The following is a 25,533-nucleotide window of genomic DNA, read 5'->3' on the forward strand; positions in this document are numbered from 1 at the left end:
TTCCTTGTATTCCAAATCAATGGTTTGCTTCTTGGATTTACGTACTCTACTATTGAATCTGTGTAAATTATTCTTTATTTCAGTTAGTGCCTCCTTCATTTCTGACTGGTCTTTTTTAATGCTCTTGAGGTCCTCACTAAGTTTATTGAGCATCCTTATAAGCTGTATTTTGAACTCAGTATCTGTTAGGTTTCTTATCTCCATTTTGCTTAGTTCTTTTCCTGGAGTTTTGTTCTGTTCTTTCATTTGGGACCTGTTTCTTTGTCTCCTCATTTTGGCTGCCTATCTGTGTTTGTTTCTGTGTATTACTTAATGAGAGGTATGGGGCTATCTGAGACCAGATGCTACTTGTTTGAAAGAATTTAGTAACACCTGAAGCAGGATCCAAGACAGGCCAATCCTATGGTTAAGCAACTGGCAACAGCTTGGGTGGGCCTGAAAGTTGGGTGGGGCGGGGCCTCAGGGAATCACCAGGGTGGGGCAACCAGTGTGGGTCAGGTTGCTGAAGTCCCAGATATGGTGGCTGTCTGTCGCCCCAGGGCAGGGCTCACCAAAGGAACAAAGGCCTCTGACAGCATGTCTGTCCTGGAGAAGGCCGCCTCTCCAGCCCTCGCTCCAGTGCCAAACAGCTCAGTTCTTCCCTGTATGTCTCTGGTGCCCCTCGAGCTGCCTCCCCCCCATGCTTAGAGGGAGAGAGTCCGATAAGTCCGAGCGTGGGCCCTTTAAGGAGCTGCCTGGGGCTCAAGCCGCATCAGCTTCCCTGAGCCTCAGTTCCCGCTGGTTTTTCCAGCCAGAAGTTATGGGGACTTTTCTTCCTGGCACTGGAACCCTGAGCAGGGCACCTGGTGTGGGACAGGGACCCCTCTGTCTTCAGGGAGGATCTTCCCAGACGGGGTGTCCTCCTGATTTTTATCCGCCACACATGGGTGTGGGACCGGCCCGACCGCCTCCGCCCTCCTACCAGTCTCCATGCAGCTGCTGCTTTAATTCCGTAGTTGTAGGACTTCCATTCAGCTCGATGTCAGGCGGTTTTGAATGATGAGTGTTCTGTAGTTTAGTTGTAACTTTGATGTGGTTGTGGGAGGAGGTGATTCTGCGTTTACCTACCTGCCATCTTGACCGGAAGTCCCTGGAGTTTCTTTTGGATGATGAATATGGTCTGGAATTAGATAGTGGTGGTGGTTGTACAACTCTGTGAATGTATGAAATACCACTAAGTTGTACACTTTGAAAGAATGAATTTAAATGGTCTGTGAATTATATCTCAATTGAAAGAAATCCATGAAGATGAATTTGTGAAATAGCTGCCAATGGAAGCAATACCTCTAGAGGCCCCGCAGGAAATTCCGAGCGGCACTGTTCTGCTGTCCATCATCTGTGGGCCTACAACCCAGCCTCCGGGCGGAAATCAGAAGTGCAGAGCCAAAACAAGGCCCAGCAGGTTGAAGTAATGATGCTCTTTTGAGGATTAATTACAGAGCAGATGAGGTGTAGGCAGAGATGCAGAGGCTCCCCCCTTGAAAAAGCCTTGCCATCAGTGATGAGTGAACATTGTCCTACAAGATAAAAGAGCTGAAGAGCTATTAGCACAACTATGAAACCTTGCCCACAGACATGGCTCTGGGAAGAAGAGAATAAAACACCTGTACCCTGAACAGAGAAAAACAAAATACAACATGGCCCAAGACGTTTTATCTTTATACCAGATGTTCTTTTTTTTTTTAAATTTTTACTATATATATATATATCCTCACCCGAGGACATTTTTTGCATTTATCTTTAGGTACAGCGGGAGGGAGAGAAGGAGGAAAGGAGAGAGAGAAACATCAACGTAAAAGAGACACATTAACTAGTTGCCAACCACACGACCCCAACAGGGGCCGGGGACAAACTGCAACCGAGGTACGTGTCCCTAGTGGGAACCGAATCCGGGACTCTCTGATCCACGGGCCGACACTCTAACCGCTGAGCCGAACCGGCCAGGGCAATATATTATATTTCAATAAAAATATTGTAAAAATTAGCCCTGGCCAATTAGCAGAGACCTCTCTGCTCTCAGGGCAGCACAAGGGACCATGTTCTTCAGGCTGCCCTTTCACCTAAAGCCTGAGCTCTGAAGGTCTGTCCCCAGGTACCACCACCGCAGACTGACCCTGCTGCACTTTCCCTAGAGCCAGCACAGCTGGAGACAGCCTGACCCACCTCCCGCCCCCCCGCACCCCCTGCCACTTGAGTGAGCAAGACTCCCATCCTCTCGTGCCACTTGAGCCCAAGACCCAGTACCTCCCCAGGTTGGGCCAGAGCAGAGCCAGCACCGGACTGTGGATTAGAGCAAAACTGGAACGGAAGCCGAGAGTCTGAGAAAGTGACTTAATTTACTCCCTGACCCATCAAGTTTGCGTCTCCACTCTTGCTCTGTGAGGCAAATGGGGTGGGAACATACTGTACATATATTAGCCTCTTTCTCCCCACTGGACAGCTCGCCCTGCAGTGCCCATTGCCACAGTGGAGGGTGATACAGCAGAAGCTCAGTCTTGGCTTTGGAATTTAAAAGCCTGACCCTCAAATACTCAAGACACACACAGTGGATTTGGAAGAATATATGATGGGTTGGAGAAAAATACTCCCTCTTCCCCACAGGCTGTGGGGGTTGGGGAAGCTAAGAGTGTAGACATTTCTGGGGTCCCTAAGGAGCTGTGTCTGAAGGGAGGGGGAGAATGACAAATATCCCAGAGAGGTTTGCAGGTGATAGGGTAGAAGAGCCCTGGGCCCCATGTTTCCTGGGTAGAGGATGGAAAAACCTCAAGGCTCAGAGAATAACAGGCCACTTGCTGTCTATCTCAGCAGATGGGCTTGGGACAGCCCCAAAGAGCTTCCTGAAGCCCAGAGGGGTGCAGAGCCAGGGGCTAGAAAGTCCTCATTCCCCGAGAGCAGGCAGGTCCAAAGAGGCTTCATGGTAGGGAGTGAGGGGGAACCGGGCAGGGGCCATGCCCGCCAATGACCACCTAAGTGACAACCAGCTGGAATGGGGATGTTTTAGCGGGAGCTGACACGGAGGGATGATGATGACTAAGAAACAGATTTTATTCTGCTGAAAGCCTCTCCCTCCTCATCAAACTTAACCTCAGGAAAAGTTGGAAAGGGAACCCCAGATTGACTGAAATTAATCTCTACAACTTGCTGAAAAGGGCTTCATAATAGAAATTACATTCAGTGTTAGAAAAATAAAGTTATGCTTCTTGCAGATTCGAGTTTATGATGTGAGTTGTAGCTACTATGCAAGTAACAAATTAACATTTTTTATGGTTTTGTTATAAATCAAAGATAAAAAAAATTTGGTGGTATAACACTCCATGCACAAAATAAATGCCACTTGCAGCGTTTGCCAATTACAGATTTTCCTTCTTCCCTTTGAATTCAGAAAGTTCAGGGATCTTGCCACAAGTTCAGGTCAAATGACTGTAGCATTTTCTGAGTGAAACTTAGAAAATCTAAGTTCATGGGTTGTTCTTTCTACTTTTGTTCTCTCTATTGTTCATCTTCAGTGATCCAAATTCAGGGCCATCACTGGGGACTGAGAACACAGAGCTGAGGACGAGGATGGAGGGAGGACCCACTTCAACAGACAGCTCCACAAATAACTGCTGCTCCATGGTGCCCTCAGCAGCCCTGAAATACAGCGCAGAGGGAGTAGGAGGTTGTGGGAACCACTACGGTGGTTCTCATGGGGTAGAACAGCTGGGACTCAGGAGCTCTGAAGAATCCAGAGTCCCTGACTAAACCCATGGGCTGAGGGCTTGCTGCCCTACTGGGGCCAGTCACAACCCAGTGGGGGAAAGTGATGTGGGTGACACGGAGCAGGAGGCCTTAAGGCAATCCCAGTGCCTCTGGCTCAGGGACCTCTAGGCTTGACTCAGCTGTTCTCCTTAATTTCATCATCCCATAATGCACTGGGCATTCCCGAGGGCTTCTGGGAGCACAGGCAGGGCTAGGGCATTTAGGGAGGGCTGGAGAGCCTGTGAGGAAAAGAGAAGGGAAGATGGTGACTGAATGGCCCCGGAGGGTAGGTTGCCTTCCCAAAAGGGACACCTCGGTCTTGCCATTTACTGCCAACTAGGTGAAATTTGCACCCCTACCCTCTGCAGCCCCCTAGCAAATACACTCCCAGGAAAAAGTCTGAGATCACATCGAATTTACTGAGATGAGTATTTAGAAGCTCCTGCGTTTTAGCCTTAGTTCTTACTGAGCAGGGAAATTTCATTCAACAAAGGTTTATTAACTTGCTTCCTTCCAGTAGGGGAATTCCAAGCAGGTAGGAATTGAACTGTGAGAGGGCAGGATAATCTTCCCAGAGCACCTGAAGTCACATCACCCCATCCTTGCCTTTACCCTGGCCCCTGTGCCCCTCTCATGCCCTCAACTGAGAATGGAACAAAGTTGTGGCCCTTTGGTGAGTCCTGACACCTAGAGTTTTCATGGGGCCACTCAGCTATGGGCTGGGCCACTCCCACCCTCAGGGTGCCCCAATCTGAGATCTGGGAGCCCAGAAAGACCAAGGGGCTGGTGCTGAGGCCAATGGCCCAGGGCAGAGCCTACCTGAACCAGAGTCGAACCAGCTAATGGGGGTGGGGGAAGATGAAGGCCGACGCCCCAGCCCCCTTCCTTGGCTTCAGGTGTGGAAGGCGGCCTGGGAATGAGGACTTGGATACTCTCAGGCACTGAGGGCCTCAATGCCAGCAGGGCTGAGCACCAGTGCCTGGAGGATGTCGGAGAGGGACACCAAGCCCAGGAGATGTTGGCTTTCATCCACTAGTACCAACCGGTGTACCTGTGGGTCCACAGAGGTTCAGTAAGGGCGCAGGGCCATAAGGCTATGGCAACCAGTGAGGTTGGCATCGCAAATCAAGGGCAACGACTGGACATAGCTGGGGGAGCAAGAGAGTGTCTCTTAGAAACCAGTTAAGGTTCTGACCTCTCTGCGGTGATCAACTGGCTGTGGCCCATGGCAGGAGGGCCCCATGGACAAGACCAGTTGTAGACTAGTGTGGACACTAAGAGCTTGGCCATGAAGTAGGACAGGGCAGGTGCCCAATGTATAGGAAGAGCTAGAGCAGTTCATGAGAAGGATCGGACCATATGTGTTGGGAGCACGTCTGAAGGGCACGGGTACCTGCTCCCGGACAATCCGGTCGATGATTTCCCCCAAGTTCTCTTCAGGCAGGCAGGAAAGGACCCCCTCCAGACACAGTGTCCTCTGCCTCAGTGCGTCTCCCACACTCATGTCTAGCTGGTTGTAGGTATGCTGGGCAGCCAGGTGCTGGGCAGGGAGGGAAGTGTTGCTCTTAGTGGCCCCTTCAACTAGGCTCTAGCCCAGTGGATATCACCCCCCCACACACTTGAAAAGGTCCCTCTGGTCCACAGATGCCACTGGTTCTCACACCTACAGCCTCCCTGGAGCACCCTCGGCTCCAGCTCCCCTCCATTCCCCACAGACACTTACGATCACATCAAAGCGGGAGTAGAGGCCCACGACTTGACCTGCAGGAGTGGCGGGTGGGGTAAGGGAGAGGCAGGAAATAGGTTCAGATCAGAACCAGGACGCTGTTCGAGGGCTTGGGGTGGGCTTTTGGAATGAACTCCTCGACATTCCTCACCCACCCACCCCCAGACTACTGGTGTATAGTGAAGCACCAGGCGGCCACTGTCTGAACCCACAGACCAAACAGCACCACAGAGGGAGACAACCTGATGCCCCTGTGCTTCCTGATGTGACACAATAGGAGCATGTCACATCACCTGGGAAATGTTCTAGCCTGGATCTGCTAGAGCCTTACATCTAATTCCTGGTTTACAGGAAACAGAAATAGAGGAACAGGTAAAGGCCACCCGTAGAAAGTAAACAAGCAGACCTCTGCCCCTCACTGTAAGACTGCTGACCCAGACTTTTCATCATTGATGTCATAAAAAATCAAGTAGGGAGGGAACTGTTTTAGATTAAAAGAGATTTAAAAGGACAAAAGAAGCAGATGCAAAGCATAGACCTTAATTGATCCTAGCTTGAACAAATAAACTGTAAAAAAATATTATTGGGGAAAATGGAGAAAAGAGAATTAGAATTGGATATTAGATAACAATAAATTATCTGTAGTTTTGTTCGGGGATAGAGGAAATATTTTAAGAGATGCAGACAGGAATGTTTAGGTGTGAACTGACATGATGTCTCTTTTAAATTACTTCAGCAAAAGAAAAGACAAGAAAAAGAACTGATTATGGCAATGTGTTAACAGTAGTTAATCCAGGCAATGAATATGTGGGGTTCATTATACAGTTTCTCTATCATTTTCATACATTTGAAATTTTTATAATAAAAAATAAATTAGAATGCTTCTTGATATCTAGCTTCATTATGGCAATTTTAACTCTGAAATAATTTACAACCATGGTTTACCAAAGAAGTGATCTTGTAATTCCTCTGTCACATTTTTTCAGAGTAAGAAATTGAGATTTGACTGGGTCCCATGTCCCATTTTAGGATGAATTAAAATGAAAAACCTCATCTACTGTTTCCTCTCCTTATGCTCATTTGATTGCATATAATCCTTTTAATCATCCCGTGAAGTCAGAGGATAGGTGTGGTTAAGCTGCCCACTTTACACATGAGAAAACTGAGGCACAGAGAGGCTAGTAACTGGTCCGAGGCTCAAAGCAGGTAGAGACTTCTAGCCCAGGCTCCTCCCTGGGCCCTGAACTGATGCTACATAGACCTCTGCCCCTCACTGCCCCTCGCCCCCTTTCCCCTCGCCCCGTCCTGGGGTGAATACCATCTTCGTTGATCACGGGCAGCGCAGACACCGGCCGGTCCACAAAGATGTCCAGTGCGGTCAGGATGGGTGCTGTTTCAAGCACCACAGCCAAGTCTCGGAATGTACCGATGCCCAAATCTTGGATGGTTCGGGAGAGGAATGAGGGCCGGGGCAGCAGAGCACCCTGGTTGGGTTGGGGACAGGTGGTGCCATCAGGGTGGAGCAGCCTCCAGGGTTCCCAGCTGCCCCCTTCCCAATGATCAGGGTCACCCCTAGGCTCACAAAGATGTGCAGGAACTTGAGCAGCCGCTTGTGTGTGATGATGTGGAGCACGTCGCCTGAGACAGGGTCCAGGACAGGCAGGCGGTGGATCCGGTTCTTGATGAGGGTGTAGGCAGCTTCCAACAGGCTGCAGGGTGGGAACGGCGAGCCTGAGCAGCCTGGGGAGAGACACCCTCCACCCCAGCCCCCTAGATAGGAGGACAGGGTGCTGAGGCTGCCTTGTGGGCCTCCCAAGATGTGCAGGTGAGTTCAGACCTGAGAGGCGGGGAAGGGGACTGTGTAGAGCGAGCAGGCTCAGGTGGACGGCTGGGAATGCTTACCTGTCATTGGGAGAGATGGAGACCAGAGGCTTGATGCAGCCTTGAAGGTAGATCTCTGTAGAAAAAGTGGAGTCAGGCCAAGGGAACTGGCTACCCCACCTTACCACATAGTCCACCAGAGTGCATCCCCTCCCTCAGGCCCCTGGGCTCCCAGTCATCCTTCCTCTGCTCCTTCCAGGAGATCCCCACTGCCCCTCCTCTCTCCCTCAGGTCCTGGCCCCGGGCTCACCCACACCCCCTCAGCCCCTTTCCAGGTCCCCTCTGCCTGCTCACCCCTCCAGGTCTCAATCTTATGCTCTTCGATTTCATAGATCTGGACCTAGATACAGAGACAGGACTCCAGTAGTCAGACATGAGCCCCTCAGGCATCAGGCTCCCTGAACTCCCCACCACCCAGCCCAGGTGGGTGCCCCCAGGACTTCCAGCCCATTCCTCACCAGGGGAGACCTGTAATAGCGATGGAGCACCAAGATGAAGTCTGTGATGGTCAGCATCCCTGTGGGGTTGGGGGGTACAGAGGGGTCAGCCTGGGACCTTGTGATGGGAGCAGGTTGAGGGGCCAGACTCCCCTCCCAGGCCCTCCAGAGTCCTAGAACTGAGACAACAGTGGGAATTGTGGCAAGAGGGGAGTAGGACAGCCCCTCGTGTGCCTGAGAAATGGGCTTCTCCCTTTTCCTTCCAGTTTCTCTCCTCCCCCACACCCTTTCGTATTTTCCTCATTTCTTCCTTTCCCTTTTCTCCTTTCCTGCCTAGCACCTATGACCTGAGACCATGGGCAGTAGAGCTAGAGGGGTCAGCTGGTCCCAACTCCTCCACAGATGGGAAAATTGAATGTAGAACCACCTCACAAGGTCCCTCCTCTGAGGGCCCCTTCCCACCACCTCTGCCCACCCCCCAGCCCTCCTCACCTACAAAGCTCTGTTTCTTGCTGTCCCATAGAGGTGCAGCCCGGACACCATTGGCCACCAGGGCGAAGAAGGCCTTCTTGATCTGAGGGCCAGAAAGAACAGTTGAGGGTGAGTCTCCCACATCCCCTCAGTGGTACCCTGTCCCAGCCGGGGTCTCCTTCTATGGGGCTTTCTCACGGGTCCTCCTTCACACCAGCTAGCCTGCCTTTCTCATGTCATAGCACGCACCATCATCCTTGTTGGGGACATTTGCTACAGAGATAAGGCTGCAGGTGGCCAGAGGCACTAGGTGACCCACTCACCAGGCACACTAGGGTGTGAAAAATTAACTGTGTTTCCACTCAGGAGTCATATGTGTTCAGACACATACAGTATAATTTTTCTAACGTAAGTACCAGAGGTATAATTATTTACATGGCATTTACAAAATATTTTTATCTAAATACATTTTCTATGGATTCATTTAGGCCTCAGTCTAAGAAATGCTATCTAAACATGCTGGTTGTGTTTCTAATACATATTAAAATAAAGGCAAGGATACTAATATAAATATATTCACTCATATGTCACCAGAATCAAATTGTGTACTGTGGACGACACATATACCATGCTTTGGGAAATACTGCTCTACTATACATGATGATAAGAATGGAATGATAGGCATTTCGTCGCTCAGCCTCATGAAAAAACAGGGACCAAAGCTCATCCTGTTTATCTGGTCCCGAGAGTCCTCTGCTCTGTGTTCTAAGCCATTCTGCAATATCTTCCACATAGTTCAGGGTTTGCGAAGTGCTCCTACCTCTCCAGAGTTGTCCCAGGAGTCCTCTGAAAATTGAAGGGCAAAGGAGGCATTCCTATCCTCATTTTTGAGATGAGAGAGGTAACGTGACCGACCCAAGATCCTACAGACACTAAGTGGCAGAGCTGTGATGACAGTTAGGGGTTGCTCACAGAGAGCAGTAGCCCTCCCCACATTGGTCTCCATGGTGCTAAGAAGGAGCTTGGAAGGGGACATGCAGGGAGGCCTGGCCTGGCTAGGTATCCTGGAGGGTGTGAGTGGTGGTTGCAGCCCCGTGAGGATGGAGGTGGGCTGAGCTGTGGCCTCACCTGCAGCGTGGTGTCGAAGATGACCAGTTTGGAGCTGGTTGCCATAGCATCGTAGCAGGTGTGCTTCTGCATGAAGTGCATGTAGACCTGGGCCCCTGGCTTCTGCAGCTCATCGTCCAAGCCCTGCCTGAGTAATGGGACCTGCAGGGATAGGCACGGGGCAGGCCTCTCTTCCACCAGGCTGAGCTCATACCTGCAGGCTGCTGTGGCTGGGAACTCTTTGCCCAGCTCCAAATCATCTGTGCTGGAGCCCGAGGCTGAGGCTGCACACTCAGAGGGAAGGATGTCCAAGGGAGCAGCCTGGGCCAAGGGTGTGGCCTTGGGGAATGTGGCCTCCAGCCCGATGGACTCAGCAGCTGGCCTGGATTGGGGACCTGTTTGGGAGGAAATGACAGTAGTTCCATCATCCAAAATACTTTATCATTTGCTGTCTCAGTTTATCTTCACAGCAGCCTTGGGAAGCCTGGATGTTGTGGGCCCCATTTTGCAGATGAGAAAGCTGAGTCTCGGGGAGTCACATGAGATAGTGGCTCTGTCCTGTGTAACCCATGTTGGGTCCCGGGCTCTGCAATGCAGTAGTCCTCTTCCATGTGGCGAGACTGAGGCTATAAGATGAGGGTTGGGTCCAACTCTGTGTTATGGAAGAATCAAGGGCTAAGCCCAGGCCCCAGGCTCTGGGACCTCCCACTGCACGCACCCCCACTCATTCTCCGTAGAACTGGCCTTGGCCTAACCTTCCCCCAGGTCTGGCAGGTCCTCTTCCTCCACAGCCTTCTGCCTTGTCCATCTCGAGGCCTTGGCCCCTCGTTTCCCACGGCTTCTTTCTGAGCTGGCGGTCAAGGCCGGTGATGGCCATGATGTGTTATCTCCTTGCTCTAGGAAGTTCATCTCTGGAAGGGGGAAGGGGGCCTGTTTGGTTAATAGGGAGTAACAACAGGATCAGTTAAAATGTTAATAGTAACATTTAATATTTGCAAGCTTTCAAAGGGCTTTTCTCAACACTTTATCATTCAAACCTCGTGGCAATCTTATTAAGGGAGGCATTATTATCATTCCTAGTTTACTAACAAGGGACTTGAGATTAGAGAGTTTAAACAATTTGCCACAAATCACATAGCTAGTAAGTGATAAAGTCAGAACCAGAGTCTAAGTCTTCAGACTCTAGATCTGCCTTATCGTCATTTGCAAGAGGAAGGAGCAGGTGAGGAAAAGGAAGAAGGAGAAACAAAGAGGAACAAAAACGAAACTGGAGAAAGACAAAAGCTAGGCTAGCAGAGTGGGTGAGATCGGGTTGCCCAGAAAAAAGAGGCTGGGCCCACCAGGAGGGGCCACCCCACCTACCTTGATGCTCAGATCCCATAGGGCTGCTCCAGGATGGGTTCTGTGGGGAGGGTAATGCTGAAGGGGTGGGAAAATGCCCTAAATTCCAGAACCCAGGTCCTTCCCACGGTGCGTACGTGAGCCCCCCCCCCACACCACTCGCAAACACAGATACACACTCATATATATATACACACATAAACGCCCACCCCACAAACACATAAACACGCACACCCATACACAAATACTTACACGCACTCAGAAATACACAAACTCAACCATTCTCAGGCATAGAACCACGTACACACACACAAAGAATATATACACACAGACACCTATGTGCTCATATACACCAAGAAAATCCAGGTCAAATGCGCACACACACACACACACACACACACACACACACAATGTGGTGTGTCCCCCTCATGGCCTCTCTGGAACCCCTGTACCGTGTGCAGATGGTGCTCCAGCTAAGACTCCATGTGTCCAACTGGACAGACAGAGAGCAAGTGCTGGACACTGTGGCTGGGCAGCACTATTCTGGGCCTGGCCCCTGGCACCCTGCCTTCCCGTATCAGTTTCTCTCTGGGTGTCAGTCAGCTGGGAGGGAGGGATCCACCTGCTCAGCTGCTCTAGCCCAGCGGCCTGGGGGAAGGGGGAAGTGGAAAGGGGCAACCTGGAATCTTGATGTCTGGTCCGGGGCTGCTTCCTGGATTCCAGAGGACAAGCAGGAAGGACCTGCTGTGGAGGAGGTGGCTTAGAGCCATGTCCGGGCACTGGGGCTAGGAGGAGGTGGGTTCTTTGTCCTGGGTTTCTCCTCCGAGGAACTCTTATCTTTGTCAGGCGCTAAATGAGGGAAAACGGAGAGGAGTTGAGCTTAACTTTCTTCCTTGTACAAACTTCAGTCGTGGGTGGTGCTGGAGTTACAAAGAGCAAATTGCAGCCAGCTGGGAGGCTGGGGATATGGGGTTTGTGGGTGGTCCCAGGAGAGTGGCCAAGATATGTCCAGATGTCCCTATTTGAGTCCCAGGAGCCTGTCCCTCTCTCTCTGGTGGAGGATTGGGAGGGTTCGGGTAGGTGGGAACCAGTGATGATCACCTTGAAGGTGTGCCATGGGCTTGAGGGCTTGGGACCTACACTTGTCCATGGGGTGAGAGGCCCCTGTTTCTATCTGTGGTTTGGAGGTAGGTCCAGGTGTGCAGCAGCCCCAGCCCCCTCATCCTGTTGTGTTTCCTGTCCCCACCTCTTCTGGTGCCAACAGAATTCCGACCTGGCCCTGGTGGCTGCCCACCCCCCTTCCTTGGCATTCCTGGGGCCTGAGTCAATGTTTAAATCAGGACAGCTGACCCAGCAGCTCCAGCTCCTCTCCCTCTGCCCCTCCCTTCCTTTTTTTTCCCTTTCAGCCTCCTCCATCTCAGTAATGGACGACTGGACTTCTTGCCGAATTCATTGAATTTCTTTTCCATCATCCTCAGAGCCCCTGTCTTACCTGGGGCAGGGGTGGGGGCAGAGGAGGACACACCAGGGAAGGGACTTTGCCCATCCATGTGTATCTTGGATAGTGCAGGGGTGAGTGCATCTCTCCTTCCACAGGATCCCTGTCTGGTCTCAAACGATGGAACTTTTAAGGTACAGCTAATGGGACACCTCAGATGGTAGAAAAATCAAGTGGACCATCCCTGGAGGTATGTGATGTACCAGATCTGGGACCCCCACCCCCCTATGCTCTCCAGGCCGCCCTCACAGACAAGCCAGATACACAGCAGGCTCACTCACACCATTGTCCCTCCACCTCAGACATGGTCCACCCGCTGGGCCAGTAGCAGGGCTCCTTTCCAGAAAGCCTCCCCTGATTGCATTACCCTCACTGCACTGGTCTGACGGTGAGTGTTCTGTGGCCAGAAGCATCTCAGTGTACAGCGGGCCAGCATTTACGTAACGATTCACACGCGAATATCTTTGATCTCTAAGTAAACAGTGGGCACCGTGATGATCAGATTTGCTGGCTGGATGTGATGGAAAGCCTGTTTGTGGGTCTGATGGACCTGATTAAAATTTATGCTCTGCTGTTTGCTTGCCATATGACCTTGGCAAGCGTTGCTCACTTTCTCTTAACTTGTTTCCACAAATGTAAAATGGGGATTAAAAACAATAGGTAGCAGAGACTGCCAGTTGCCTTCCAATATCTATTTTCCTCCTTTTCCTTTAGTAATAGAATCACTTGAATTTTAGCCGGAATGTTTAACTATCATAAACACAAGTTCTCAATATTCCTTGCAGCTAAATTTGGCCTTGTGACTAAATTTGGCCAATGAAATGTGAGTGGAAGTGATGTGAGAAACTTCCAGGTCAGGCCTTAAGAAAGAAGCATAAATTGTCCTCCTTTTTTTCTTCTTCTGCTGGCTGGAATGCTAATGTGATGGCAGGAGCTAGAGCAGCTATCTTATACCCCAGAAGAAAGGTGCTCATTAAGGGTTTCAGAGTCACCCTACCAGGTTTGGACTGCCTATAGCCTATAATAAGAAAAAAATATAAACTTTTTTGTTTAACCATTTAAATTGGGTCTTTGTTATAACAACCAAACATGTGTACTAACTAATGCAGAATTAGTATCTGGAAGTGGCACTGCTTTAAAAGTCTAAAACAAGTGTCATTGGCTTAGAGACTGGACACTAGATAGCAAAGAAAAATCTTGTATGCTGGTAAGCTGGTGATCACTGTTATGCTACAGCAAAACATATGACATGTCTGTCATCTATGATCCCTTGAAAGGTAAAGCATTTGCTAATAGAACCTGTAAACACTCACGGAAACTAGACAGAAACACTGAGCCCTGGCCGGTTTGGCTCAGCGGTTAGAGCATCGACCTGCCGTCCAAAGAGACCCAGGTTCAGTTCCCGCTAAGGGCACGTACCTCGGTTGCAGTTTGTCCCCGGCCCTGGTTGGGTCGTGCGGGTGGCAGCCACTCAATGTGTCCCTTTCACATTGATGTTTCTCTCTCTCTCTCTCTCTCTCTCTCTCCCTCTCTCTCCCTCCCTCCCACTCTATCTGAGCAAAGAATGGAAAAATGTCCTTGGGTCAGGATAAAAAATAATAATAATTTAAAAAAAAAAGAAACTAGACGGAAACACTGAGATTGCTGGTGTGTATTGGCTGCTGTTTGCTGCTACAAGCAAAGTCCTCTGAGACAAATGCACTCAGGCTAGTTCTAAGAGGTATTTTGGAGGAGTCAGGCTTAGCAAAGGCTGTACCTGCGGTCCCAAATCTTTCTCAAGCATACCCTGTTCAGCAAACAGTGCAAGCCAGCCCAGCGGGCAGAATAAGGAGGTTCCTTTCCCAGCTAAGCATATTTGTTTCAGATGCCTCAAGATAGCTACCACCAGTTAGAGAGAGAATAGGAAGTATACCAAGTCCAGAGAATTCTAGCATTAAAGTTATGTCTATATGAGACCATTGGCTGTGGTTACTCAAATATGGAACCAGTCAGAAGACTTCTAAAATTTTGAGGGCATTGCATTCACAAAGAAAGCACAAAACTGGTCAGCAAATCCTGGTTTGGCACCTTCACCCCCAGGTATTCCCACTCCCCCAAATCTGCAGCAGCAGGAAGAGGGCTGTGAGTTGTAAGGTCTGTAAGAAGGCAGACCTGTTCTCAATGCAGCTGCAGAGGTTACTGGATAAGGACAAATTTCCCAGAAGGTAATGCAAGTGGCCACAGGGGAGGGTAGAAAGGGGAGACCCTCCCAGACAGCAGAAGCAGGGGCGCCGAGATGCGCTGCCCAACTTACTGCACTGCTAGGAAGTGGCTTTGCGATTCCTGCTGGGTGTTTTCCATTCTTTCTTGTTGAGTGGATGTGTTGTTTTTTATAATTTTAAAAACAATTTTCAATTACAGTTTACATTAAATATTATGTTGTTTAGTTTCAGGTGTACAGCACAGTGGTTAGATAATCACATACTTTACCAAGTGTCCCCCCACCCGGATATTCCAAATACCCAACTGGCACCATACATAGTTATTACATTATTATTGACTATATTTCCTATGCTGTACTTTACATCCCCATGACTGCTTTGTAACTACCAATCGGTACTTCTCAATCTCTTCATCTTTTTTTCACCCAGTTACCCAATCCTCCTCCCCTCTGGTAACCATCAGTCTGTTTTCTGTATCTATGAGTCTATTTCTGTTTTGTATGTTCATATACATTGTTCTTTAGATTCCATGTATAAGTAAAATCATATGGTATTTGTCTTTCTCTGCTTGAGAGTTATTTCACTTAGCATAATACCCTCTAGGTCCTTCCATGCTGTTGCAAATGGTAAGATTTTGTTATTTTTTATGGCTGAGTAATATTCTATTGTATATATATGCATTATAGTTTTTTTTTTCCTTGAGTGAATGTTTTAATTGAATTTATCCTCTTCCCTCTCCACTGTTGTCTATGGGGAATGGGAGGACCAGATTACCTGCCTTTTGGTTTACAAGTCACTAAACCATGAGGACTTCATCCATACCTGGTCCCTCAGAGATCCTGGGGTCTAGGCTGGTACTGTGTCTGGGTGGAACCCTGCGTGTCCTTCCTTTGAGGAGGCTAAATGTGCTCTTTGTAAGGGGTGGACTGACGTCAGACTCTGGCAGAGTAATTTCTATTTTCCCTTTCTTCTTCCTCTACTAGTAAATCCACACAATTTCAGCTAAGAGCAAGATTATATTTGCCAGCTCTCTTTGCAGATAGGATGACCTTGTGACTAAGTCTGGCCAATGGGATCTGAGCAGCAATGTCATATGTGTGCCCTTAGAAGGAAGGGGTTGGTTTCCCCCTTCCTACTGACTGGAAGATGCACGTTGAACATGATAGAACCTCCCACTCCCGTGCTGGCCTGCCTACCTCTAGACTGTTATGTTATAAGGAGAAATAAACTTCTATCTTGTTTATGCCACAGATAAATGGAACCTTTGCTACAGCAGCCAAACCTCTCTCAAACTAATGGATTTACATTGCAGGATCAGGGTAAGTTAGGAATTACACGTGTATATAATGATGCTTCACATTTATGCAGTGCTTAATATCTACCAGACACTGCAAAACACATTGTATGCAGTACCCCTCACAATCCTCTGTGGTAAATACTTCTTTATTATAATTTTACAGATGAAAAAATCAGGTCACAAAGAGATTAAGCAACTTGATTAATATTTCAAAGCTAGTGAGATGGAGCCAAGTCAAACCCAGTGTTGCTGGACTCTAGCGTCACACTTTCAACCACTAAGCTTCATGTAAATAAAGCACAGGCCTGGCATGTAATATATGCTCAGTAAGTGGTTACTGAAATGATTACCTTGCCATCTGCTTCTAGTCCTCTTAGACCTCCAGCTACGATGCTCTGAAGGCGAGCCGGCATGAGGAGGGGGCTCTTCATTAGTCATCTCATGGTGGCATCCAGGGCGGGGTAGAGGAGGGCTCCAGCTGGGGACAGACACCAGCACTGCTCAACATTAAATTTTTAGTGATTTTCTAGTTGTAAAAAGGAACTTTCTGCCTGGCCCTGACCCTTTACCCCTCAGAGCTCCCATTCCCCCCCACCCCCCCATCCTCTTTGACAGGGTAAATCAGCAGAAGGTGCTGGCTTTGGTTGGAAATAAACACTCTTGGGTGTTTGGTTTTAGGTTCTGGTCATGGTATCGTATTTCTTGGTAGCCTATTTCTTGGCTTGCTCTCGAAGAGATGTGATAAGGACACTACATCCTGACTTGAGGGTGAATTTGGCCGCCACCTCTGGATAGCTTATTTGTCTGGGACATGGAGTCGGGATCCTCTTTAAGTGTTATTTTTGTCTTAGAGAAAAAAAACAGCTTGAGGAGGCCGAGGGAATAACCTGGATGAGACCCTTACCGATACGTCGTAAACGGTGTCCCCTGTGCTGGAGTGGTTGGGGGGCTGTGAGAACGGCCGTCGCGTCAGTCACCCAGACGCTCCAGCTCCTGTCCTGTCTGTGTGGCTGACACCAAGCAGCATCGATGCCAGAGCTCCCAGGTCCTAGACAGACTCAGCATCTTGTCAATGTAATTTAGTCTGCCCCACATCCCTGAGCCCTTTCCTGTGGGCTGCTGGAGATTGAAGTGGACAGATGGTGCTTTTATCCAGTATCCATTTCACCCTCTCTTGGCAGCCCCCCAAGGGTTCTTTCAGGGAACCACAGTTCCTCCGATCTCAGAGCACCTGGTTTTCTGAGGGGTTCCAGGAGATATACTTCTGATTCAGACTTATCTAAGCAGCACATCATATTCCCCTGGTCACAGTGAGGGGGGCATTAACCTAGTTAGTCCCAAAGGGGTAAATCCTGGGACTTTTGCTGGAGCTAATGAGAACTCTTTTCCACTGGATCTGGAGCTGTGAGAAGCAAGTGGGGAGATCCTGCTCCTCGGCAGAGTGGAGCTGCCTGAGGGCAAAAGATCATAATATGATGAGAAAGACCAGGTCCCAGGTCCCCATGGCATACACTGAGCTCCAGATCCAACTGTACCTGAGGACCTACCCCTGGGTTTTCCAGTTCAGTGCAGTTTGAAATGAATCTTCTGTCACCTGCAGTTGAAAGAAAAGAATCTTCTGATACCAGAGTTAAAGAAACAAGACCTAGACACCTTCTGGAGATGGTGTTCCCAAGAAAAAGTGCACATTTGAAAAAGCAACTGGAGTAAATCAACAGGGTGACAATGAGAACAAAGTGTACTTTGAGAAAATACAGTAAAGATGAATTGGAATGGGACAAGGTTAATGAAGGAAGACTGCCTAAAGGAGGCGAGTTTGGATATAGAAATAATAATCATGACAACAACTATTTACTGAATCCTAAATGTGTGCTGAGCAAGGGGTTAAGCAGTTTGCATATGTGGGGGAATGGTATTTTGAAATACTAACCAAACTGAAGGGTACTTCCTTCTACCACACAGCCCTTCTCTCGCTCAAGCGTGGCGTTTCCTTGTTTATTGCCTCAAGGAAGAAATGATATATGCAAAAAAGAAAAAGCATTCTCTGGCTTTTGAGTTTCAAAAGTGAGGTCTTCTGGGAGAAAAGGGAATACCTGTGGCTTAAACAAGAGATTTGGAAGTTTTGGTGGGCTAGGTTATTCAGAAAACATATTCTACTAAAAATGCTGAATAAAATATAAAGGGTATCTTCTTAAAAGCACTGAAAAGACAAGATAGTAGTGACTTACTAGGCCCAACTGAAAGAGAAATGGGCACACAGTAAAGTTACTGAGAAATAAATGTGTCCTGCCCTGGCCAGTTTGGCTCAGTGGTTAGAGTGTTGGCCCAAGGACTGAAGTGTCGCAGGTTTGATTCCTAGTCAAGGGCATGTACCTGGGTTGCAGGTTCAATCCCAGCCCTGGTTGGGGTCATGCAGGAGGCAACCAATCGATGTCTCTCTCTCACATTGATGTCTCTCTCTCTCTTACTCTCTCCCCCTCCCTCCCTTCCACTCTAAAAAAAAAAAAAATCAATGGAAAAATATCCTCGAGTGAGGATTAAAACATTTTTTTTTTAAAGAAAGAAATGTGTCTTTGCTCTAGGGCGTCTGCCAATTCTAACAAGAATGATGTGGCATAGTGGGGGCCCAGGACCCATACAAATTGGGAGTACAATAGAAAATCTCATCTATAAGAAGCTGGGATCTCAAAGGACAACACCCTCAGAGTAAGTGCAATTCAGAAGCAAACTAGCTCTTAGATTGATTTACAGTTAAGGTTTTCCTCATCCGAATGGTTCAGAGAGTATCAAACCTTGAACTTAGCTTAAGGTGATCCAAAATCACTAATGATCATAGGTGCCCAGCTGAAGCAAACATAAATGTTCTCTGGGGAAAAGTTACCTCTTGCAAAGCCACAAACAATTCCAACAATATCCAGCACATAGTTGAAAATAACTAGATACACAAGGAAACTAGGAATCATGAGCAAGAAAAGACATCAGGACAAAATACCTATTCTCACTCCCAAAACTTAGCCTTATATGAGTACTCAGGAACGTAGACACAACCCCAGGGGAGTTGAGATCCTGAATTAATTGAGATTAAATTTCTCAGAGGTCAAGCTGTATCAGTCAGGATGATTTCAGGCAAAGTAATAGAAAACTAAATTCAAATTGGTTTTAAAAAGATGGCGATTTATTGGTTCACTTACCAGGGCATTCAGGGGCAGGTTGGCCTTCCAGTTGATTTAAGCCAGTGGCTATGATATATTGTCCTTTGGTTCTCTTAGTTTGGATTTCCTCTGGTGCCACCTTCAAGTACTGAGGTGGCAGCAGCAATTTTGGGCCTCTTATTGATGCCCAACAATATCCAGAGACCACTTTTTCCCTGTACTTTATTTTAAGAGAAAGAAACATCTTCCAAAAGCTCTCAGCAGATTTTCCTTTTATCTCATTAGCCCAGAGTGGGCCACATGCTCATTCCAGAACCATCCCCCAGAGAAAACGTTTGACTTAGACTCATCAGGGCTCATCCTTGACTAAGGTCAGTTCTCCCAATTGCTTGGCTGCTACAAAATAATGGGAATGGAGTGGACATTGCAGAACAACTACAACTACAGCCCTCCCCTTTACTGCTCAATATTCATACATAACCTCCATGTTATGTTACACACAACTCCAGAAATTCCCATGCCTAATAATTGAGCGGAGTTCTATGGACTAAGAGGTCCAGTCAGGGCACATGCCTTGTTGCAGTCTCGATCCCCAGTAGGGGGCGTGTGAGGGGCAGCTGATCGATGTCTCTCTCTCACATTGACATTTCTATCTCTCTCTAAAAAAGAGAGAGAGAAAAATCAATGGAAACATATTAAAATAAAATAGTACCACCCAAACTTCATCCAATTCTGTATCCAGGTGCAAACCCAGGATCTCTGGGAGATGTGCCAGCTCCTCTATCATGTCAGTTATGTGTACCTGGATTTAAATGAAACTGGGTAGAGGAATGAGGTGATTGTTTCTTGTTATGTGAGTTTGGGAAAACTCTGAGCTTCAGTATATTCATGTATTCAATGCTAATAATAATGTATTCTATGTAGCTTGTGATACTGACTTAAAATAAAATAAATGACAAAAATAAACCAATGTGAACTGAGTGTACTCATATCTCACCTGCTGATCATAATAAATGTGCCATATTTGCAGCTGATACGCTAAAATTCAGGAGCTCAAAATTATACCCCTTTGATTAGCGAAAAGACCAGTTATGTTCCCTCTTGGACTAGTCCCTTCCCCCAAATTCCTTCTAAGAGTTTGAGTATATCCCGCACATAGAGCTATCGTGCTGGGCTACAGTCCCATTGCCTTCTGCCCTCTGCTCTCGTCATCCTTCTCTCTGTTGGCTGCGGCCACCCTACTACCCATACCACTGCTTGTGCCATCGCGTTACTCCTCTGGCCACAGACCTGTGTGGCTTCTGTCCCTCTTTGGCCAACAGAAACTTTCCATCTATATCTTTAGATCAGCTATTTCAAAATTTGTTTCCACAGTCGAGCTGCTGGCCCCTAGAATACCTTTCTTTTTCTTGTATCGGGCTGTCTCCTTCCCAGTCTCGGTGTAGAGTGAGTACTGGATTACTGACAAGTGCAGACTCATCCCCCCCTCCCCCCAGACTCGCAGCATTCCCCGGCACCCTGGCCCTGCTGCCCAGTGCAGCCTCTCCTGCCAGATTTCTTCCGCACAAAGCAGCTTTGCCTCTGGGCCCCTTAGAGTGCGCGCTCTCTCCCTTCCTCTCCCCTTCCCTGCCTCCCTTTCCCTTTCTCTCAGTCTGCCTACTTCAGAGAAACCCCAGTCCACCAGCTGCTCATGTTTAAATGCCAATAATAGGCCAAGTTAAAGTTGTCTCCTTCAGAGCCCCTGGAAACATGCACACTCAACTGGACATCTGTCCCAATCAGTCCTAGTTTACCTAGGGGCCACAGAGAACCTTGAGAAAAGTCTGGGCCTCCACAGAGCTCTTGCTCTGCTCTGCTGAGACTTCACCTCACTAGCTGTGTGACTTTCAGCAAATCATTTGCTTTCTCTGAGCCTTGGTTTCCACATCTCTAAAATGGCTAACAGTGCTGAGGGGCGTTAATAGCACTAAATACTTACATTAGAAAAGGGGGGAAGAGGAAGGTGGGAGAGACGCATCGTTAAATAGAGAAAGCAAGATGCAGAGTAGTGAACATAGAATGCCACCTTTTATATAAGAAAAGGGGACTAGAATATGCATTTGTATGTTTTTATTCTGCACAAAGAAACACTGGCAGGATACATGAAACAATAGAAGTGATTACCCTGAAGATTAGTAACAGAGTGAAATGTTTGTCCTCTCTGACTGTCTCTTGTTCAAGCCTGCTTGGTTCCTACAGCCTTCAGGCTAATAGCTTTTGCTTAGTCTTGCATTTGGACATGCTAATCATTAGAGGAACTCTGCTTGCAGCTTGAGGAGATGAGGGAAGTATATATTGTTTATCAAAGATTTGCAGGAATCTCCAACTGGACTCACATGACTGGCACAATCTTTCTCAGATCCCTGCTGACACCCAGATGTCTGCAGTTGTCAGTCACCTCTTGCCCTTCCCATTTCCTCTTCCTTGACATAAAAGAAGCCTGAATTGTGTACTTTCTGGTCTGTGGGCCTATGCTTTAACCACTGAGCCAGACTGACCAGGGCAGAACTATGTATTTTTTTTTTTTTTTTTTAATCCTCATCCGAGGACATTTTTCCATTTTTTGTACAGAGTGGGAAGGAGAGAGAGGAGGAAGAGAGAGAGATGGAAACATCGATGTGAAAGGGACACATCGAGTGGCTGCCACCCGCACGACCAACCAGGGCCGGGGGGACAAACTGCAACCGAGGTACGTGCCCTTAGCGGGAACCGAACCCGGGTCTCTCTTGACCGCAGGCGGACGCTCTAACCGCTGAGCCAAACCAGCCAGGGCAGAACTATGTATTTTTTAAAGATGGATTCGAGGCACCAGAAAGTCTCCCATCTTCTCAGTTGGTGCCTTCTCAATCAGTAAACTTTTCCTTACTCCAAATGCTTTGAGATTTTGTTTTTCAAAGCATCAGACACATAGACTTTGAACCAGTAACAGATTGGCAGAAGATGGGCTGGAGGATGGGAAGATAAGAGAGTGGGGTAAATGGGAATAAGGTGGTAGTAAGATTTCTGTGCGTATTTTGTTATATTGCCCTGAATTTTTGGACCTTATAATGTGTAACCCATTCAAAATAACAAAACATTAAAAAATGTAAAGCATAAAGATAAAAACAAACAAAGAGGATGCCGAATCTTCCTGCAGATAATCCCTGTTGATGTTTTAAAATAATAGGGTACAGTCCTGGCCAGTTTGGTTCAGCAGTTGAGCATCGGCCTGTGGACCAGAGAGTCCCGGTTCGGTTCCTGCTAGGAGCACATATCACACACACACAAATAATAATAATAAAAAAATAAATAATAAATAAATAAAAATAATAGGGTACAGACTGACAATCCTTAGAAGAAGGGGTAGGGTGGAGGGAAGATATAAACCACACAACTTATATGCATGTATGCATAACTATGGACATAGACAACAAAGCTGGGGACGGGGTTGGGGGGGAGGGTGTCAATGGGGAAAAAGGAGAAACATCTGTAACAAAAATAAATTAGTAAAAAAAAATAATAATAATACATGCACATTGTTAGAAAATTCAAAGAGGAGTAAAACTGAAAAGTAAATCTCCATTTGCATTGTCCCAAAGGTAGCCCCCTGTTAACATTTTCTTGTTTTCTTCCAGAAATTTACCTTTTATAGGATTTATCCTGGTGCACTGTTCTTGTTTTCTTCATGAACAGTATGTCTTGACCCCATCAGTATATGTAGCAAGTTTACGCTTTATGGTATTTGCAAAATGTAGATATTTTTTCCTGATTGATGGACATTTTGGTTGTTTTTAGGGGTGTGTGTGTGATATTATCAGTAATGTGCTACTGAGCTCTCTTGTTTATTTTATTTTATTTTTTATCCTCACCCGAGGACATTATTTCATTTTTTGTTCAGGTAGAGTGAGAGGGAGAGAGAGAAAGAGAGAAACATTGACGTGAAAGGAACACATTGAATGGCTGCCACCCACACGACCAACCAGGGCCAGGGACAAACTGCAACCGAGGTACATGCCCTTAGCGGGAACCGAACCCGGGTCTCTCTGGACTGCATGCCGACGCTCTAACCGCTGAGCCAAATCGGCCAGGGCTGAGCTGTCTTGTTTAAACATCTTGAAATGACAAATTCACTTTGAACTTAGATTAGGTAAAAATGAGGCATTTGATTATGCTGTAGAACACAGTAGTTTCCCATGATGCTACATTTCTTTTTCCCAATTATTTAAAAATAATTTTTGTAAAGAGAGAGGGAGAATATGAATGGATCTAATCTCCAATTCCCACCCAATAGTGGAGGCTCCAAGAGAAGGTGGTGCTGGAATGAAATGTCTTTGGATACCAGCCAGTTGGTCTCCCATTGCTATTAGCCCAGAGAGATAAAGTGCTTTGCCCCAAGCCAGGCTGGGACACCAAGTGCCCTGTCCCTACACAGAGCTCTTTCTTCTGAGCAGCCCTGTCCCTCCACCAGTCAGTAGGATTACCCCATCTCTGTTTGAAGCGGTCACTTCTGTCTCACTGTGGCTCTTTCTGGGTGGTCTGCAGGTTGCTTTGGATCTGCTCCTTAGAGTCTGCTGCCCTCTGCTGGCCTTAATGATTCACCACAATTGTTCCAGGACTGCCTGACCTGCACTCACCTTACAGCTCATCCATTCCCACCCCCACTGTAATATGGGGAAGCTGAGGCAAGAAGTGGGGAAGTGACTTGCTTTAGAACACAAAGCAAATCAGTTCTCAAACCAGAATCTAAGCCATCTGACCCTTCTTCCAGCACTGTTTCAGCATACCTTCGTTGGAGGAAATGAAGAAGACATAGGACATGTCACACTGGACTCCCAGGCTGGGGGTATCTGCCTTCCACACATATCCCCAGGAACAATCTGGAGCAGGTGACCCCTGGGTTGGAAAGAACAAATGTTAGCCGAACGCTACTGTGCTTTGGGCAGTGGCCCTGTCATTTTCTCTGGGACTCCTCATTTCTCACCTTAGAGCATGGATGGGTTTAATAATGACCTTGGCCGTGCTTCCCCAAATGCCATCATCTGCAGGTCCCTTCATGAATCTTGCCATATCCACGTACCCCCTGACTATAATTTAGCTAATACTTTTCTTTAGATTTTCTCATTTTAAACTTAAAGTTCTGAGGAAATGCATCGCCTTCCCCTGAGTGATAACGTAGAGATTCATCTTCAAGTTCTGTTGTCCTCATTTAGTGCAGGAAGACTTGATCTTCACCCTTCACTTAAAAAAACAAGCATTGCTCGGAAATGAGAACCTGGTATCTTTCAGGCACTAATTTTGTTGTGTCTTCATGATGTTATTCAATCCTCATTATAGCTCTAGGGGGTGGGTATTCTTTTAAAAAAAAAATATTACTCTTTATTGATTTTAGAGAGAAAGAAAGGGAAAGGGAGAGAGAAAAAGAAACATCGACGAGAGAGAACACCGATTGGCCACCTCCTGCATACCCCCTACTGGGAATTAGGCCCACAGCCTGAGCAGGTGCCCTGACCGGGAATCAAACCAGCAACCTCTTGGAGCATGGGTCGATGCTCAACCATTGAGCCATACCAGCCAGGCTACGGGGGAAGGGGGGGTATTCTTTTTTTTTATCCTCACCCGAGGACATTTTTCCATTTTTTGTTCAGATAAAATGGGAGGGAGAAAGAGAGAGAGAAACATTGACGTGAAAGGGACACATCGAGTGGCCACCACCCACACAACCAACCAGGGCCGGGGGCAAACTGCAACCCAGGCACGCGCCCTTAGCGGGAACCGAATCCGGGTCTCTCTGGACCGCAGGCCGACGCTCTAACTGCTGAGCCAAACTGGCCGGGGGGGCGGTGGGGGGGGTGGTGTTCTTATCTGCATGGGAAATTGAGGCATGAACAGGCTAGCTACTTGTTCAAGATCCCACAGTTGGTAAGTGATTGATCTGAATTTAATCCTACTCTATTTCCAAAGCCAACTGATGGGATCTTGCTTGTTTTTTGAAATTAAAAGTAAAATAATTCAAAGCTATAGTTGTGAGATAATGACTGGGGCACCATCTGTGCTATTGGAGGGGGTTGTTGTGCAGGAGGAAGGCAGACAGTGGACATATGCGTAAGTGGGGTAGGTTGTGTTGTCATAGAGGCATGAGCAAGGTGTGATATCCTGGCATATGGGAATATAGGAAGATCAGAGAACAGGTGGGCCATAAGTCCAGGGGAGTAGGGACAAAGAGAGATGGAGTGGATCAGACGGGCCTTCCGAGCCCGCCTTTCTGATGCCCTAGGTAATGTCACTGACCCTGCTGGATACCCTGTGGCCTCTTCTGATCACTTACATGCTATCCTGTATCATTTGCTCTGAGAGCCTTCTTGATGGAGTGGCTCTGCCTGGGGCCTTCCCTTGGGGCAGAGGAGGACAGGGACAGGAATAAGGGTGCAGGCAGAAGTACAAGCTGGACTCCTAGTTCTACCACTCAATGACTCTGACCTTGGCCTCAGTTTCCTCATTTGCCAAAAGTTCCATAGTAAACACGAAGATGCACCACCCAGGTTCCCCTTCATGGAAGCACTTGCTGCCCAGCTACAGGGAATGGGGACAGCAAACAGTCTCCAGCTGTCTGCTCTTTCCGGGTTAGCT

General features: G+C 47.7%; 1 protein-coding gene across 1 annotated transcript; it reads right to left on the minus strand.

Moving 5' to 3' along the window:
* Positions 1-3,966: 3,966 nt before the first annotated feature.
* PRKAG3 (protein kinase AMP-activated non-catalytic subunit gamma 3) lies at positions 3,967-10,810 on the minus strand. Its single transcript, XM_036254396.1, has 13 exons — positions 10,762-10,810; positions 10,155-10,310; positions 9,421-9,794; positions 8,314-8,395; positions 7,843-7,901; positions 7,679-7,724; positions 7,406-7,460; positions 7,086-7,212; positions 6,822-6,987; positions 5,501-5,538; positions 5,171-5,317; positions 4,597-4,828; positions 3,967-4,016 (listed from the first exon to the last, which is right to left on the minus strand). The coding sequence occupies exons 1-12, from the start codon at positions 10,778-10,780 to the stop codon at positions 4,712-4,714; spliced, it is 1,386 nt and encodes a 461-aa protein (XP_036110289.1). The 5' UTR covers positions 10,781-10,810; the 3' UTR covers positions 3,967-4,016; positions 4,597-4,711.
* Between the last annotated feature and the right edge of the window lie 14,723 nt (positions 10,811-25,533).

This window comes from Molossus molossus, unplaced genomic scaffold (genome assembly GCF_014108415.1).
Source record: "Molossus molossus isolate mMolMol1 unplaced genomic scaffold, mMolMol1.p scaffold_m16_p_11, whole genome shotgun sequence".
Taxonomy (NCBI): domain Eukaryota; kingdom Metazoa; phylum Chordata; class Mammalia; order Chiroptera; family Molossidae; genus Molossus; species Molossus molossus.

Bases quoted from the DNA above. Each gene is read 5' to 3' on its own strand.
- PRKAG3 (XM_036254396.1), bottom strand. The intron at 7,902-8,313 runs GTGAGGAGGGCT...CCAACCCCACAG, and splicing joins CAAGAAACAGAGCTTTGTAG to GGATGCTGACCATCACAGAC. The intron at 6,988-7,085 runs GTGAGCCTAGGG...CAACCCAACCAG, and splicing joins TCAAGTTCCTGCACATCTTT to GGTGCTCTGCTGCCCCGGCC.